This window comes from Malus domestica, chromosome 10, assembly GCF_042453785.1.
Source record: "Malus domestica chromosome 10, GDT2T_hap1".
Taxonomy (NCBI): Eukaryota; Viridiplantae; Streptophyta; class Magnoliopsida; order Rosales; family Rosaceae; genus Malus; species Malus domestica.
Genome location: NC_091670.1, coordinates 39,382,343 through 39,398,624, shown reverse-complemented (window position 1 = coordinate 39,398,624; position 16,282 = coordinate 39,382,343). Strand labels below are relative to the sequence as shown.

The window sequence follows — 16,282 nt, the reverse complement described above, 5'->3', positions numbered from 1 at the left end:
ATTGGTAATAAACCAAATGTGATGCCCCATATTCCTAAACACATTTTAACCTAGACTACCAGATTTACCGTTTAGGAAAAAAAATAACAACAACAACAACAAAGCATTTTCTCACTAAATAGGTCGGCTGTATGAATCCTAGAACGTCATTGTGCTCAAATTTGTACCACGTTTTCCGTTAGATCCAAGTACTCTAAGACTTTTCTTAAAGTCTCTTTCAAAAGTCTTCCTATTCGTTTAGGATGTCTCTTTCAAAAGTCTTCCTATTCGTTTAGGATTTATTATCATAAGGATTCGACGTAAGATGAGAGTACCGGCTATCGACTAAATGACACTCTCCCCCTCCTCCTTCATCCGGGCTGGGACCGGGTGTTTCAAAAAAGTTACGATCATTCTCAAAATTAATTTATTTTTCTAGTTTTATTCACAGCCGAACAAGAATCTGATAAATTTTCCATTTTCAAAATTTGAATAATATTTACCCAAAATTTACAGGATACGTAAGAAAATTACATTTTCTTTTTCCTCTTCGTTTTATCGGGAACCAAACAGGTGTAATTTGTAAACATGCAGAAGCTAACATCAATCAAATCCCAGAAAAACGATGAAATATAATAGAGAAAGGCGAAATCTTACGGAAATCGGTGAAGAACGAGCCGACTTGGAAACTTGTTCTCTGTCTGCAGATTTCGGATTTATTGCTAAAAATAGTGTTCTTCCGACCAGACTGATAAGGGACGCTTTAATTGTGCCAAGAGAACGAAGCGGTTCAAGCGGGAATCAAAACGAAGCCGTGTGGTGTTTCTTTAGTTTGGGTCCAATCGGCAGTGGGCCGACTACCAGGCCCAATCACTACTAACTTAGAGAATATTTTTGTTCACCATCTTATTTATTACCGTTAATGGGTTTAAATTTTGAAATTTGTATGGTAGATAGACACAAATCTCAAAAGTTAAACACATTCAAATAATAATACGTTGGTTGATGAACATTAGGACCACTTGAGAGTGGTGAGTAAAAATGCACCCAATAAGTAACGGATAATGTCATGTTAGCCATGAAAGATAAGCTATTTCTATTAAATTTTTCTTTCAACATAATTGATTTTTTCGTTGCAGATCTTGTTTTATATGAACCGACAAATAAAAAGAATTTTTTGCAAAAATCAAATGGTTATTGACATCATAAGACTTATATGGTAAAACAGAAGGTTAGTTATAAGGCTTAGAAAGTTAGAAATAAAAAAAAAATAGTTTCATCAACAACTTTCAAACCCATTACATGCTAGAAACTTTAAACTCAAATTACAAATAAATAGGTGAATTTCCAAGATGGACCCTGGCCTGCCTGGATAATCCGGATAAACCGAACCCCCGTAACATTGTCTAGACTAGACCTGTAAACGGGTCGGGTTTATTGGGTTTGGGTTGGGTTCAATCCAACCCGTTAAGTTAACGGGTCACCCGAACCCAACTCGTTAAGCTAACGGATCATCCGAACCCGACCCGTTTCACCCGTTAACAATTATTATTATTATTATTTTGCATAAAGTTTATTTTTTGTTATTAAGACTTTACTAAAATTACTAAAATATCATCAACTAACGGGTGCTAACAGGTCCTAACGGGTCTAACGGGTTGACCCAAAGTGACCCGTTATTTAACGGGTTCACCCGTTAGCGACTCGACCTGTTAAGCATCCACCCAAATACAAATATTAACGGGTTGGGTCGGGTCAGGTCGGGTTAATGGGTTGGGTCCAAAATACCAAGCCTAGTCTAGACCTCACTAGTGAGTACGTAATACGTATCCAATTTGTGTTTGTATTAGAAAGCATGTAACTTTGATATAGTTGTGAATGTAATTGAGAATTAGAACTAGGGTTGTTTAGAAATAGGCCTTTGAACTCCTAATTTCCAAACAAAAAACCCGTTAAATTTTACACATTCAAATAAAACTCAAATTTCAAATAATAGACTACCATGTAGACAAATATATAACCAATTATTATAATATATTTACAACTTATGCCACAAAATTTTAATTATTTAAGTAAATCTTAATACTCATTCTAATTACGATGAGCAATTAAACCCGTATTTATAGATTTCCGAATCTTCTTGAGTGTTTGAGAGTTTGGGGAGTTTGAGTGCTTGAGAGGTTTAGAGTTTCAAAGATTCAGCATCTAGGCGTGAAATGATTTTTGGATCATTTCTTTATCTTGGAACCTCGTATTTATAGACTTTCTAAATCTTGCCTACATATGGATTTGACCTTGATTGTGGGCTTGATTAATTGACGAAAGAACCAAGACTCGATTTGTGACCCGGTTCGTAATTTGACTCCATCAATCAACCTTTGATTAAATTAAATTAAAATCAAATAATTCATTTCCACCAAGTGTTGACACATGTCCTTCTTGATAACTCGTCCGATTTTGATGAGTCACATCCATGTGTACAAGTTGTGTACACATGGTGTATACCACGTATGCCTTGGCATGTCAAAATTTTAATGTATTGGTGAACATTTATTTCACCGAAATTTCGATGTCTACAAAAATATAATACAAAAATGAAAGTTATCTATTTTTTGTTAAAGTAAAAGTCGTGATCTAGGTGGATTAGGCGGACGCCTAGGAGGTTTAAGCGGGCGCCTAAACATGTTTATGTGACAGCCCGTCCCGTATTATCGTTTTCGTGAGTATGAAGTTAATAAAATGTCCTTGAACATTTTAAAGATTTAGAACTTTAGGGTTTGTTTAAATTACCCTAGTTTTAAAGAGTGGATGATCATGGACGTTTTGTTTGATTGTGTTTGAATGATTGTGGCTTGTGGACCACATACACTCACGGGACAAGCATACACACTCTTTCAGAACACCTTTTCTTCCTTTTTCCTGTAATTCCCTCAAACACTCAAACTCACACTATCTCTCTTCCCTTCGAATTCACTCATTCTCTCTCTCTCTACACACGGATCATCACCAAAGTTCATCAAATCCTTACAGATTGAGGAAACAAAGACCACCATCGTCTTCATCTTGTCGATACGAGTTTATCCATACCCATTTCAGGTAAGAACTTCAAAGTTTTCACGTCGAACCACTCACCTCCGAGTTTGACACTATTCATAAACTTTGTAATGGTTGATTTTTAGGAGTTTTTAAGCTCATAGGAAGCTTCTTGAGGTCCTTAGGAGGCTCGGGGTAGTTTGTTGGAAGGTTTTGGACGTCAGAGTACGGAGATCGAAGCTTGTCAAAGTTTACCGAACTATCGAGCTTACTCAGGTAAATTATAGTGGTTTTCAAGCCTAGAAACTTGTATATCATGATTCTACATGTCTTATGCTTCATTTTGGTACAAAAATCACGAAAAATGGTGAAGAAATGACGAAGTTATGACGATTTGAAAACTAGCCCAGAAACCGGCGACTTTTCCGTCGCTGGCGAAACCAGTCCGGTGACCCAAGGTTAAAGACGACACGCGCCTGCGCGTAACCGCGTGTGGAGCCGACCTTTTCCCGGCGCGTGAGGGTGAGTGGGGGGTCCAAAAATTGTTTTAAATATTTGTACGGGTTCGTGACGTCGAGTAGGTCACGGTGGTATATTCATATACCCAAATTGAGCAATATATGAGAAGTTATTAGCGAATGTTGTGTATGTGCTTTTAAATAACGTTTTTATAATTATTTCTCTTATAGGCGAGACCTATACGGAGGACGAGAGTAACCAGACTAGGCGTGGGGGTTACGAACCGGAGACATATCAGTGAGTGGGCAGTTATTTTTCAGTATATATATATGCTTGACGTTTTTCCCAAAAAACGTATTTTAAGGAAATGTGATTTAAGTATCCTGTCATACATGCATCATATTTTAGTATGTGCATTATTATAATTATGCATATTGTTGCATGGTGCTGAGGAGGCCCAGGTAAGCTATATGTGAGTATATTATGCTGGTAACGATGATGAGATACGATGTTGGTTATGATTGAGATACGATGTTGGTTATGATTGAGATACGATTGAGATACGATGTTGGTTATGATTAAGATACGATTGAGATACGATGTTGGTTATGATTGAGAGCTCATTCACTTGCACACGTATATTAGTGCTCCTGCCCAGAGTTAGGGGCACAGTCTTTCACGTGATGTTCACCTCCCGCACCGCATGCTCGCCTTGGATCCAAGTTAGGTGCACAGTCATGTCGTATAGACCACTTTTAGTGGGTTCGACTCGTAGGTGACTCGCGATTTATCACACAGTCTTCACGTGATTGTAGCACTATAGCATATTATGTTATATACAGTGATGAATTGCAGACCACGTGAGGTGGTATTGATTGTGTGCAGGATTTACATATATATACATGATGTGATGAGATGATTATGAGCTATATATGCAGCCGAGGGCTGAGTTGATTATGATGAAAGAACATAAACTATATTTATGGCCGATGGTTGAATTGATTATATGTTATTCCATCATATTCACATAGAGATGATGAGTATTCAATTATGATACTTTGACATGGCGTACATTCATATTGTCTAGCATGATTTTGAGATATATTACGTATATGAGTATATACTTCATTTCTGGGAAATTATACTTGTTTTACGGCGAGGGGTTAGTATATTCAAAGAGAAAAGAAAGTTTTGAAAAGTTTGTTTTACTGACCCACTCAACTTTGTTTTGCGCCCCTCCAGGTTTTAGGTAGCGTTGTTGGTGGATCTCGAGGTTTCCTGCTGAAGTTCTGACAAACCATCACTCATGTAGGATTATCTTCGAGTGTTGTTAAATTAGTACATCTTATGTTTGACTGCACTTAGACCTTGTGCTCTGGTTGTGTATTCACACTTAAACTTATCTTAGAACCTATGGTATTTGGTTTTGAATTATTCGTACTTTCCTTATAAATATTGCTTCCGCACTGTGCACATGGCTACGTCACGCTCACGTGACGGCCAGCATGCCTTGACTTCGGTCGGGGTGTGTCATTATATGTTTTATGTTAGATATTGATGGAGATTTTTAGTCTACTATTTATATGTTTTATGTTTGCATACTCATTTTATATACCGAATTGCTTATTTGCTTAGCATGTTTGAGTCCGAATGATTCATTTGTAGCTTTTGATAAAGAAAAGATGGTTAGCCTTGCTCAAATGTATCCTACATATTTCACGGATCAAGATAGATCGGCACGTCACGATCAACTTGATATTTATATTCATTTTGTGCGTTCTGATAATGATTTTTCTCAATTGCGGGGATTAATGATCTTGTTAAGAAAATGGTGGAGAAAGGGTTGCATCAAACATTTGCATATGTATATTTGCTTGTTCAGTTGGTTTTGATTTTACCGGTTTCAACTGCTTCAGTGGAGAAGACATTTTCCGCTATGAATATCATTAAGGGTTAACTTCGCAACAAAATGGGAGATCAGTGGTTGAGTAACATCTTAGTTCTTTACATTGAGAAATATGTTTTTTCATGTATTGGTAATGAGGCTATCATGGAACATTTTCAGACTATGAAACCTTGTTGTGGACGCTTGAATTAGGATTTTATAGCTTGTAATGTTGTTTTGCGTATGATTTTTGAATGAAATGTATTATATTTAACTTTTCAATGTTATTTTTGTCTATAAATTTTTTGACCTTTATTATTGGGATCCCCGGAGTTTAAAATGTTAGATCCGCCAATGCTTATTCCTATTGGTGACACATCATTTTATTTGCAAATTTAGTCTTCTTAGCATTACTCAATACATAAATGTAGTGTCAAAGGCAAATGTGCGAGGAAGACAAAAAAAAAATGCAAATGAAAATGTTACTTAGTATTCATCGTTTGATATATCCAAATATTTTTTTTTAATAAAAGAAAACGATATTATCTATACTAAGGAAAAGGGTTGGGCTTAGCCTCACAATGAGTTAGTAATAATGTAATTCAAACTTGTATTTGACGAGAATTGAACCTAAAACATCTTACTTACAAATGAAGAAAAATATCACTACACCGTAATACTAAATGACGATATATCCAACTAATTGAATCGACAACACCATGCAAGACCGGGGACCGCTTAGAACCACTAGCTTTTTACTCCGCATCTTCTTCTGCAAGTATGCAGCTGGAACGACAGGTGCATGCGGTCCTTCATGTCCTTCAACCTCATTTAAGTCATTTAGATGCAATCATTAAATTATTAATCAAACACAATTTTTGGGATTTTCTCAATTTTTTTGGTGGATTTCAAACTTTTTTCCACAAAAGGTTACGTCCGTAATCCTTTAATTGATTCGCGTCAGATCTCAAGTATTATTACAAACCCTAGCCCTTGCCTTTTGCTGCAAGTATGAGTAATTACCAGCCCCTTCATCGAGAAACATACTTTCGATGACATTTAATTAGGCAAGTAGTGTTATATCTGCTTTGGATTCGAACCTTTTAAGCAGTGTGGCTGTGAACCACTGGGCTGGCAATCCCATAGCAAAAGAGTTGTGCTAGCTGCTTTTGTTATCTGTTAATGTTATATTATGATAGCTGCCACTTAACTTCGTGATTTTCTCATACAGGTTTGACTGAACCCGGTCTTAAGGTCCAGCGTTCGAACGAGATCTGACGCAGGAACAACTAAGGAATTCAAGGAGACGGGGATAGAATATGAGAATCACTCAATCAAAAGTAACAGATTCCTTCGATATCGCTAATTGTGGATTCATTCAAAACAGTTAAGTCTAGCACTTGATGTAAGGAGGAGAAAACTCACTCTCTTATTGGATTAATTATAATTCACTAAATTCACTACTTCATCTTAATTAAAATCAAGGTTCTAAAAGACATTAGATGCTAGTCGGGCGGTGAGTTGGAGCCTAGCATCTAAATGGCTAGGTGGTGTAGACGGATTTAAGTAATTAATTAATTATATATCATAGAAATAAGTATCTGTTTATACTTAAAAATATATATAATTTCATTAGTATACATAAATTGCAAAATAAAATGATATATAAATTATAAAGTATTAGAATATAAGACAAAATGAAAGGTTATCTATTTCTGTCTAAGTGAGCATCGCAACTTAAGTGAGTCTGGACGGGCTAGGCGGATGTCTACGCGGTCTATTTTCAAACGCCTAGAAACTAATCGGGATGGTAACCAGCCGTTCAACGCCTGGATGGAGATTTTTAGAATAGTGATTAAAATAGATAAACGCATGATTTTGATATATGAGAAGCCACCCACATCCATATTTTATATCAAGACCATACTTATTCCCATGTATTACCTATAATTCAATTATCAACAACTACATGATTTGGTTTACAAAATTTTATTTAAAATTTTAATCTTCCTACCATTACTCTAGTTTGATATATCCAATAATTCACAGGAGGATATGAGGATCATCCAATCACATCCGTTTACCATATATTGTGCGGTAAAAAATTATTGTAAATTTTTTATTTAAAATTGAATATAAACAGTACCTGACAAAAATTAACTGCATGATGTACGATGAACGAATGTGATTGGAGGATTTCCGGGATTCTCTCCTCTCTCCAATAATTGAACCGACACACCCCATAGACGGGGGTCCACTAGCTCTAAGCTTAGGAGAGATTTTTCAGTGGGACCGGTACACAAGGTGGTACACAACCACGTGTCACTAAACAAATAGTGGGATATGTATGCTAAAAAGTTAATAACTTAAAAAATAAAAATTCCCACCATTCCTATTAAAACACTTGTGTTCTCGTCACAACTAAAAATTTCTCATAAGCTTAGCTTTTGGCACTACGTCTTCTTCTGCTAGTGGTGTGTAGCTGTCGATCGGTGCATGCAGTGCTTTATGTTCTTCATTTGATTTCTGTCTAAGTGAGCATTGCGACCTAAGTGGGTCTAGCCGGGGTAGGCTGACGCCAAGACAGTTTATTTTCAAAAGCCAAAGGATTAATCCGGACGATGACCAGCCACTTATGGCTAAACAAAGATTTTTAGAACAATGATTAAAATAGATAAATGCATGATTTTGATAAATAAGAAGCCATCCATATTTTATACAAGGACCATATTTATTCCCTTGCATTATCTATAATTCAATTATCAACAACTACATGGTTTGGTTTAAAATTTTAATCTCCCTTCCATTACCCTAATTTAATATATCCAATAATTGTACCACGTCGTCTTCTGCAAGTGGTGTGCAGTTGTCGATCGGTGCATGCACAGTGCTTCATGTCCTCCATTTAAAGTGACCTGGGAAACAAATCAAAACCACAATCGATCTCAAGTATCACTACAAACCGTAGCTTTTGTCCTTTGCTTCAAGTATGAGTAATTACCAGCCATTGCCATCCCTTCACATTGCAATGTATCCATGGTTTGCCATGGGACACTTAACCCCCTACCTCCACCTCTCCAACAAGCTAGCTGAAAGAGGCCACAGAATCTCCTTCGTACCAACCAAAACCCAGCAAAAATTACAAGCTTTAAACCTCCACCCTCATCTCATATCCTTCATCCCCATCACCGTCCCTCATGTCGACGGCCTTCTGCCGGGCGCCGAAACCACAAACGATGTCCCTTTCCCTTCCTACTCTCTCCTCATGACCGCCATGGACCTCACTCAACCAGCAATCCTGCAAGCAATCTGTGAACTAAACCCTGATTTTGTTTTTTTCGACTTCACGCCATGGTTGCCAAAATTATTACGTCAGCTAGGTACAGGCATTAAATCTATAAACTACATCATTATTACTCCTGCACTTGTGGGTTATGTGAGAAGCCCAGAAAGAAAAGTACTAATGGAGAAATCGGTGTTGACGGAAGATGATCTTATCAACGATCTTATCAACCCGCCGCCATCTTTTCCACCATCTTCAATCAAGCTACCAGCACACGAAGCTCGAATGCTTGCGCCATTCCTGCTGAAGGAGTTCGGCAGTGGGACGAAATTAATCGACCGCCTAATCATCTCCTTGAACGACTGTGACGCGGTGGCTTTCAGGACTTGTAGGGAGATGGAAGGGAAGTACTGCGATTATCTTGAAACCCAATTGAGAAAGCCGGTGCTTCTCGCAGGGCCGGTGGTGCCAGAGACTCCGACTACAGAGTTGGACGAGAAGTGGGCAAAATGGCTTGAAAGTTTCGAAGCGAAAAGTGTGATATACTGTGCATTTGGAACTGAATGCGTTCTGAAAATTGATCAGCTTCAAGAATTGTTGTTGGGTTTTGAGCTCACGGGTTTACCCTTCTTCGCTGCACTGAAGCCGCCGATGGGAGTTGAAGCGGTCGAGTCAGCGTTGCCGGAAGGGTTTGAAGGGAGGGTAAAAGGAAGAGGGGTTGTGAGTTGGGGTTGGGTGCAGCAGCCATTGATATTGAAGCACCCTTCTGTGGGGTGCTTCGTGACGCATTGCGGTCCATCGTCGTTGATGGAGGGGCTGGTGAGCGAGTGCCAGCTTGTTCTGCTGCCGAACGTGGCGGATCAGCTAGCCATTGCAAGAGTGATGGGTCGTGATCTGAGAGTTGGAGTGAAGGTTGAGAAAGGAGAGGAAGATGGGGTTTTTACGAAGGAGGGTGTTTGCAAGGCTGTGAGAGATGTGATGGATGAGGAGAGCGAGGTGGGGAAGGAAGTGAGGAGAAACCATACAAAGTGGAGGGAGTTTCTTTCCAGTAAAGGCCTTGAGAACTCCTACGTTGACAGTTTTGTGGAGAAGCTGCATGCGCTGCTTGGCTTAAATAAGTAAAGTTTGATAGAGTATAAGTATTGAAGGTTAAGAGTGTGCTCCCTTGTACTGAGATTATAAGCTTTTGATTGGTTAGGTGGTTAGATAAGTTTGTTCTAAGAGAAGTATAAACACTACATCCCATGTATTACTTAGTTGTTAAGAAAACATAATAAGAATATTCAGTTCCCTCAATTTCCCTGTCTTTTTCTCTCTAAAGTTCTGAGCTCTTTCTCTCTCTGTGTTCATCAAGATCTTCATCATATATTGGTTAACATGGTATTGATTGCCTTCGTAGCTTACGAGTGATCTTTCGAACCTTTTCTCTGCTTCCGCTCACCAAGATTTGGTATTAATCGCGGCTTTTGCCACTGCAATTCAGCTCGTCTTCTTGAAACCCTCTCAATCTAGGGTATGGTTGATCTTGATATTTGTGGAATTTGATACTTAAATTTGTTGTATATTTCTTTTGTTGTAATTACAAAGGAAACTGATACATATAACAGCAAGGTAAAGGAATGGCACACATGCCACCTTTGGCCCGAGTATTAAGGCTGAATAAACAAAGGAACACTCTTCCTCAAAGGAAGGTTACAGCAGGCTGAGGTAAACAACACTCTTCCTCAAAATAAGGAAGATTACAGCAGGCTGGGGTTACATGAAAGATACAACAAATTAAACACAATGGTTTCAAGGGGTCGTAACCTCCTGGAATTAAGGGTTGACTTTGCACTTCATTAACATTGATTTATATTTCCAATACTCCCCCTCAAGCTGGATCAAGGGGATTGATTGATCCAAGCTTGCACAATAAACGTTGAAACTGAGCAGTGCCCAATGCCTTAGTAAAAAGATCCGCTTGTTGATCATGGCTTCGTGTAAAAACAGTCTGAATAACCTTGGATTGGACTTGAGCTCGAACATAATGACAGTCCACCCCGATGTCTTTAGTGTGTTCATGGAAGATGGGGTTGGATGTAATATGCATTGCTGCTTGATTGTCGCACATGAGAGACATCGGTGTGCTGTTAGAGATTCCCAAATCACCAAGGAGACCTTTTAGCCATATGAGTTCACATGCAGTTGATGCCATGGCTCTGTATTCAGCCTCGGCACTCGAGCGAGCGATGACTGACTGTTTTTTGCTCTTCCAAGTGACGAGGTTTCCTCCTGTAAACGTACAATAACCTGTGGTTGATTTGCGATCCAAGGCATTTCCTGCCCAATCAACGTCAGTGTAGGCTTGAATATTTGTGGAACCATTTTTCTCCATGAGGATACCACGTCCAATTGAACCCTTAATATATCGTAATATGCACTTGATAACATTAAGGTGTTTGACAGTAGGAGAATGCATAAATTTGCTCACTAAACTCACTACATGGGTGATGTCAAGACGAGTAATGGTGAGATAAATTAACTTGCCCATCAACCTCTGATAATAGCTAACATTTGTGAGCAGCTCACCTCCCATATCTACCTTAAACTTGCAATCCAAGGGAGTAAAGGCTGGTTTACAGTCAAGCATATTTGAGTCATGGAGAAAATCCATCACATACTTCCGTTGATTTAAGAACAAACCCTTGGAAAAGGTAGCCATCTCGATACCAAGGAAATATTTCAACCTACCAAGATCCTTGATGGCAAACTGTTTATGGAGGGCCTTTTTTAGAGAAGTAATCTCATCCATATTATCACCTGTGATAATTAGATTGTCAACATAAATCAAGACGACCAATATTTCAGCTAACCTAATGCGAACAAATAGTGAAGAGTCGGTAGTGAAGAGTCGGCATTGCTGCTTGTGAATCCCACTTTCTCCAACACTGAACTTAGTTTTGAATACCAAGCACGCGGGGACTATTTTAAACCATATATCGTCTTGTGCAGTTTGCAAATAACCCATTCAGTGGAGGCTTGAGGATGGCCTAAAGGCAATTGCATGTAGACCTCATCTTCAAGTTCTCCATGTAGAAACGCATTTTTAACATCCATTTGAAATAGAGACCATCCAAAGTTAACTGCCACAGAGAGAAGAACTTGCACAGTGTTCATCTTGGCTACTGGAGCAAACGTTTCTTTGTAGTCCACCCCAAACGTTTGGGTGAAGCCGCGAGCCACTAATCTGGCTTTATGTCTCTCGAAGGACCCATCTGAATTGAACTTATCTTTGTAGATCCAACGACATCCAACGGCTTTCTTACCTTAGGGAAGGTTAACAATGCTCCAACTATGATTTTCATGTAGTGCTTTTAACTCTTCAGCCATAGCTTGTTGCCATTCTTGGTGCATGTTTGCTTCTTGAAAATTTGTAGGCTCACGGTGTATAGAGATAACACCAAGGAAAGCAACATGTGATGGTGAGTATTTATGATATGTTAGGACATCAGAGATTGGATGACGCACATCAAAGGTCACATAGTCAATAAATTTGGCAGGAGGTTGTCGAGTACGTGAAGGATTTCGTCAAATGTAAGGTTGTGATGCAGGGACTCCAGCAACTTCATGTGACTCATAAGAGTCATGATTTTGATCAGAGAAGTGAGGTAAGTCACTAAACTCAGGCAGTGACTCAGTCGAAAGACATGTCGGTGCTACTGAATGTATGATGGGCTGTGAGTCAGAATCAAACTTGGTGGCATCATATTCTTCAGAGCTAGGAGTTGGCAGCGGAAAAATATCAAGCAATAACTCCCCCTGACATGAACTTTTATCCTTTGTGAAGTAAGGAGAGTCCTCTTCAAACTTGACATCTCTTGACATAACAACTTTGTTAGTGATAGGATTAAAACATTCGTAACCTCTTTTAGTTGAAGAATAACCCATAAAAATACATTTAACAACCCTAGGGTCCAACTTATCACGGTGAGGAGTTTGTATGTGAACAAAACAAATACTCCCAAATACCCTTAAATGTGATAGATCAATAGGATGCCTCTTGAGAATTTCATAAGGAGATTTGAACTCCAAAACTCAACTAGGAAGTCGATTAATGAGATAAGTTGCAGTGAGAACACCTTGAGACCAAAAACGTTTGGGAATGTTCATATGAATCATGAGTGCACGAGTTTTCTCGAGAAGATCTCTATTTTTTCTCTCGGCCACCCCATTTTGTTGAGGTGTGCCAACACAACTAGTTTGGTGAAGAATGCCATGAGTGCTCAAGTATTGAGTCATGATGCTAGATATGTATTCGGTGCCATTATCCGATCTTAGTATTTGAATTTTTGAATCAAATTGAGCGATGACAAATTTGTGAAAATCTTGAAACATGTTAGCAACCTCACTTTTAAACTTCAATAATATAGCCAAGTGGTTCTAGTGAAATCATCAACAAACGTCACAAAATATTTATTGCCATTAAAGGATTCGAGAATAGGACCCCAAACATCCGAGTGTACAATTTCAAAAGGCTTACTAGCTCTAGACAAAGAAGAGCTAAAAAGCAACCTAGCAAATTTTGAAAAATGACAAGTATCACACTTGATATGTGTTTGACACAAGCAAGGGAATAACTTACACAAAATAGGCTCGGATGGGTGTGCTAGACGTTGATGCCACAATTGAGGGTCTTGAGGATGGCTTGAACTAACTTGTAACCCCCTTGAGAGGCCATTTAGAAAAAAACCTTCACCAATCGTCTTCTTGGTGGCTATGTCCTAAAATATCACATTTTGAGGTGAGAAAATTGCACGACAATTTAGGGCTTTGGTAATTTTTCCTACGGACATAAGTTGAAATAGGAATGAGGGTACAAAAAGTGCAGTGGACTCAACTTTGTTGGAGATTAAATGAACTTTCCCACTACCTAGTACAAATACCCATTTCCCATTAGCCACAGACACCTTGGATGACATGTTTTTAAACTCACTCAAGTTTTCAATTTGATTTGTCATGTGATCGGTGGCACCGGAGTTTATAATCCAACAATCATGCACAAAACTAGTACTTAGAGCAGTTGTAAAGGCATTGAGAATACCTGAAGAGTTTTCATGTGGAACACCCTTGGCTAGAAAACCAGCAAATTTCCTGAGGAGGGCAGTGTGCTTCTCGGTTCCTCCTTTTGAAGCTTCTTCACTTTCACCATTCTCATTTTTCCTTGAAAGATATGTTGCAAATTCGTTCAACAACGTGGTTAGATTGGAAGTGAAATCCAACACATTATTAGTGGAAATGGAGGCAGCATTTGCAGCATGATTGGCTCTGTAAGGTGAGCTTTGAGATGCCTTGAAAAATCCCTTGTTGTCCTTGTTGAATTTAGGTTTCAACTCAGGATGAAGGACCTAACATCTATCCTTGGTATGTCATATTCCCAGAAGCCCAATGGTAACACAATGTTCACATTTCAAATCCGGATGTTTTCCTTTGTAACTTTTGGCCTCAACTGACCAGTGGCTCGAAGCAAAGGCTCGAGACTCCTGCATGGATGCTTTTGTGTCCAACTTCATGACTCGTCTCTTAACCTCTTCACGTTGGATTATGGCATACATGCTGGAAAAAGAAGGAAGTTCTGGATTCATCAAGATGTGACTTCTAAGATCTTCATAGTCTGGGCTCAAACTAACAAGCAGCTGGAAGATTTTATCTTCCTCAGCTCATTTTACTAACACAACAATGTCTGTGGTATGAGGACGATAGACGTCAAGTTCATTCCACATTGTGGTGAGATCACCAAGGTGTTGCACAAATGATTTGGCCTTCTGTTTGTGACTTTCAACATCTCTTTTGAGTTGGAAGATTCGGGCTGAATTGTTTTGATTCCCGTACATCTCTTTTACTTGCTTCCACAAATGTTGCGAAGAATCTAAGTAACCGAAGATTTCTGCAATCTTCCTCTCCATCGAGTTTAGCAACCATGACATGACCAATTGGTCTTTGCATAACTAAGCTTCATAAGTTGCAGACGTGATCTCAGGAGCTTGAATGACTCCATTGATGTAACCGAGCTTAGCCCTTCCACTAAAAGCCAAAGTGACTGCTCATGATCACGAAAGATAATTAAACTCATTCAACAAGATTGAACTAAGCCTTTGATTTGGGTTGATATCAACCTTTGAAAAACTTGTTGTAGGAGAAGAAAGTGAGCTTTCTACCTTTTGAGTTACTGAAGTATCTTCCGCCATTTTTGTTGGCTGAGGATATCAGAAGAACAGATATACAGAGACATGCCTTAACAAGGACACTGCTATAATACCATGTGGAATTTAATACTTAAATTTGTTGTATATTTCTTGTGTTGTAATTACAAAGGAAACTAATACATATAACAACAAGGGAAAGGAATGGCACACACGCCACCTTTGGCCCGAGAATTAAGGCTGAATAAACAAGGGAACACTCTTCCTCAAAATAAGGAAGGTTACAGCAGGTTGGGGTAAACAACACTCTTCCTCAAAATAAGGAAATTTACAGCAGGCTGGGGTTACATGAAAGATACAACAGATTAAACACAATGGTTTATAGGGGTCGTAACCTCCTGGAATTAAGAAGACCTGGCATTCGTGTCGTGTTTTTCGTGTTCGTGTCATATCCAATATTTTAACGGGTCATGTCGTGTAACACCCGTTAAAATAAACGGGTAAATTGACCCCACCCGATAATATTAACAGGTAATATGACCCGAGCCGTTACCCGTTAAGGAAAAAATATTTTAAACCAATCAATAATCAAATGAAAAACATAATACTAAATAAGTATATACATACCATATTGTCACATCCAAAACATAAAAACGCATTTTTCTTTTAAGTATATTTTCACTTACCTAAAGTCTTTAATAGTTTTTAAATTAATGTAGAGGTGTAAAAAAATATAGAAAAAATATATAACGCTCGTAATGACAAGCTTTACAACTTTCATGAAGAGCTTAACTTTGAAATTCACCACTATAATCATATAAATCATAGATCAAAATTTAATCGTTGATTGTTGTTTACATTTACGCTTCATTGTTCTCATCAAATTTTATTTTTTCAGATTCTCTTTTTTGAAAACTTGATCCATTAAAAGATGCAGGAAGATGAATGGTTTAGATCGTTGATATTATATTCAGAGTTTTACCGTTAGTGAAAATATTGCTTGATGTTTATAAAGTTTCTACAAACTATACGACATCAACTTATATTTCAGTTAACCGTAAATATCGAAACGTGATATCAAAGATCTGAAACGTTCATCTTCTAACATCCGCCAGATGATCATGTTTTCAAAAAAGAAAATTTTTAAAATGAAATTCAGTAAGATGAATAAAGCGTAAATGGCAATCGACGGTTAAATATAAATTTAAGGTTTATGAATTATAGTGTTGGATTTCAAAGCTGACCCTTTCATGAAAGTTGTAAAGTTTGTCATTATGAGTGATTGTATATTTTTTTTACATTTTTTATGAAACACCCCAACCCCATTTTTTATTTAAAAATGGTTTTTGGACCTAAATTGGTGAGCCCAAGGGGCCCACCCCTTTTATTTTGTCCCCCGGTATCTCTTTCTCTCATTTAGAGCAATTCCACCCATGGAGCCCCTCCCCCTGGCAATCCACTATT

The 16,282-nt window shown here is 38.3% G+C and overlaps 2 protein-coding genes and 1 long non-coding RNA gene across 3 annotated transcripts; 2 read left to right on the top strand and 1 right to left on the bottom strand.

Moving 5' to 3' along the window:
* Nucleotides 1-2,931: 2,931 nt before the first annotated feature.
* LOC139188984 (uncharacterized) lies at nt 2,932-4,905 on the top strand. The gene is made up of 4 exons (XR_011572442.1): nt 2,932-3,075; nt 3,159-3,288; nt 3,702-3,768; nt 4,714-4,905. It is a non-coding gene; the product is annotated as an uncharacterized lncRNA (long non-coding RNA).
* Nucleotides 4,906-8,205: 3,300 nt separating this feature from the next.
* LOC103446358 (cyanidin 3-O-galactoside 2''-O-xylosyltransferase FGGT1-like) lies at nt 8,206-9,935 on the top strand. Its single transcript, XM_008385448.4, has one exon. It carries the CDS (start codon nt 8,346-8,348, stop codon nt 9,759-9,761), a length of 1,416 nt encoding a protein of 471 aa, XP_008383670.1. The 5' UTR covers nt 8,206-8,345; the 3' UTR covers nt 9,762-9,935.
* Nucleotides 9,936-10,509: 574 nt separating this feature from the next.
* LOC139188721 (uncharacterized mitochondrial protein AtMg00810-like) lies at nt 10,510-11,646 on the bottom strand. Its single transcript, XM_070806407.1, has one exon. The coding sequence runs from the start codon at nt 11,644-11,646 to the stop codon at nt 10,510-10,512; it is 1,137 nt and encodes a 378-aa protein (XP_070662508.1).
* Between the last annotated feature and the right edge of the window lie 4,636 nt (nt 11,647-16,282).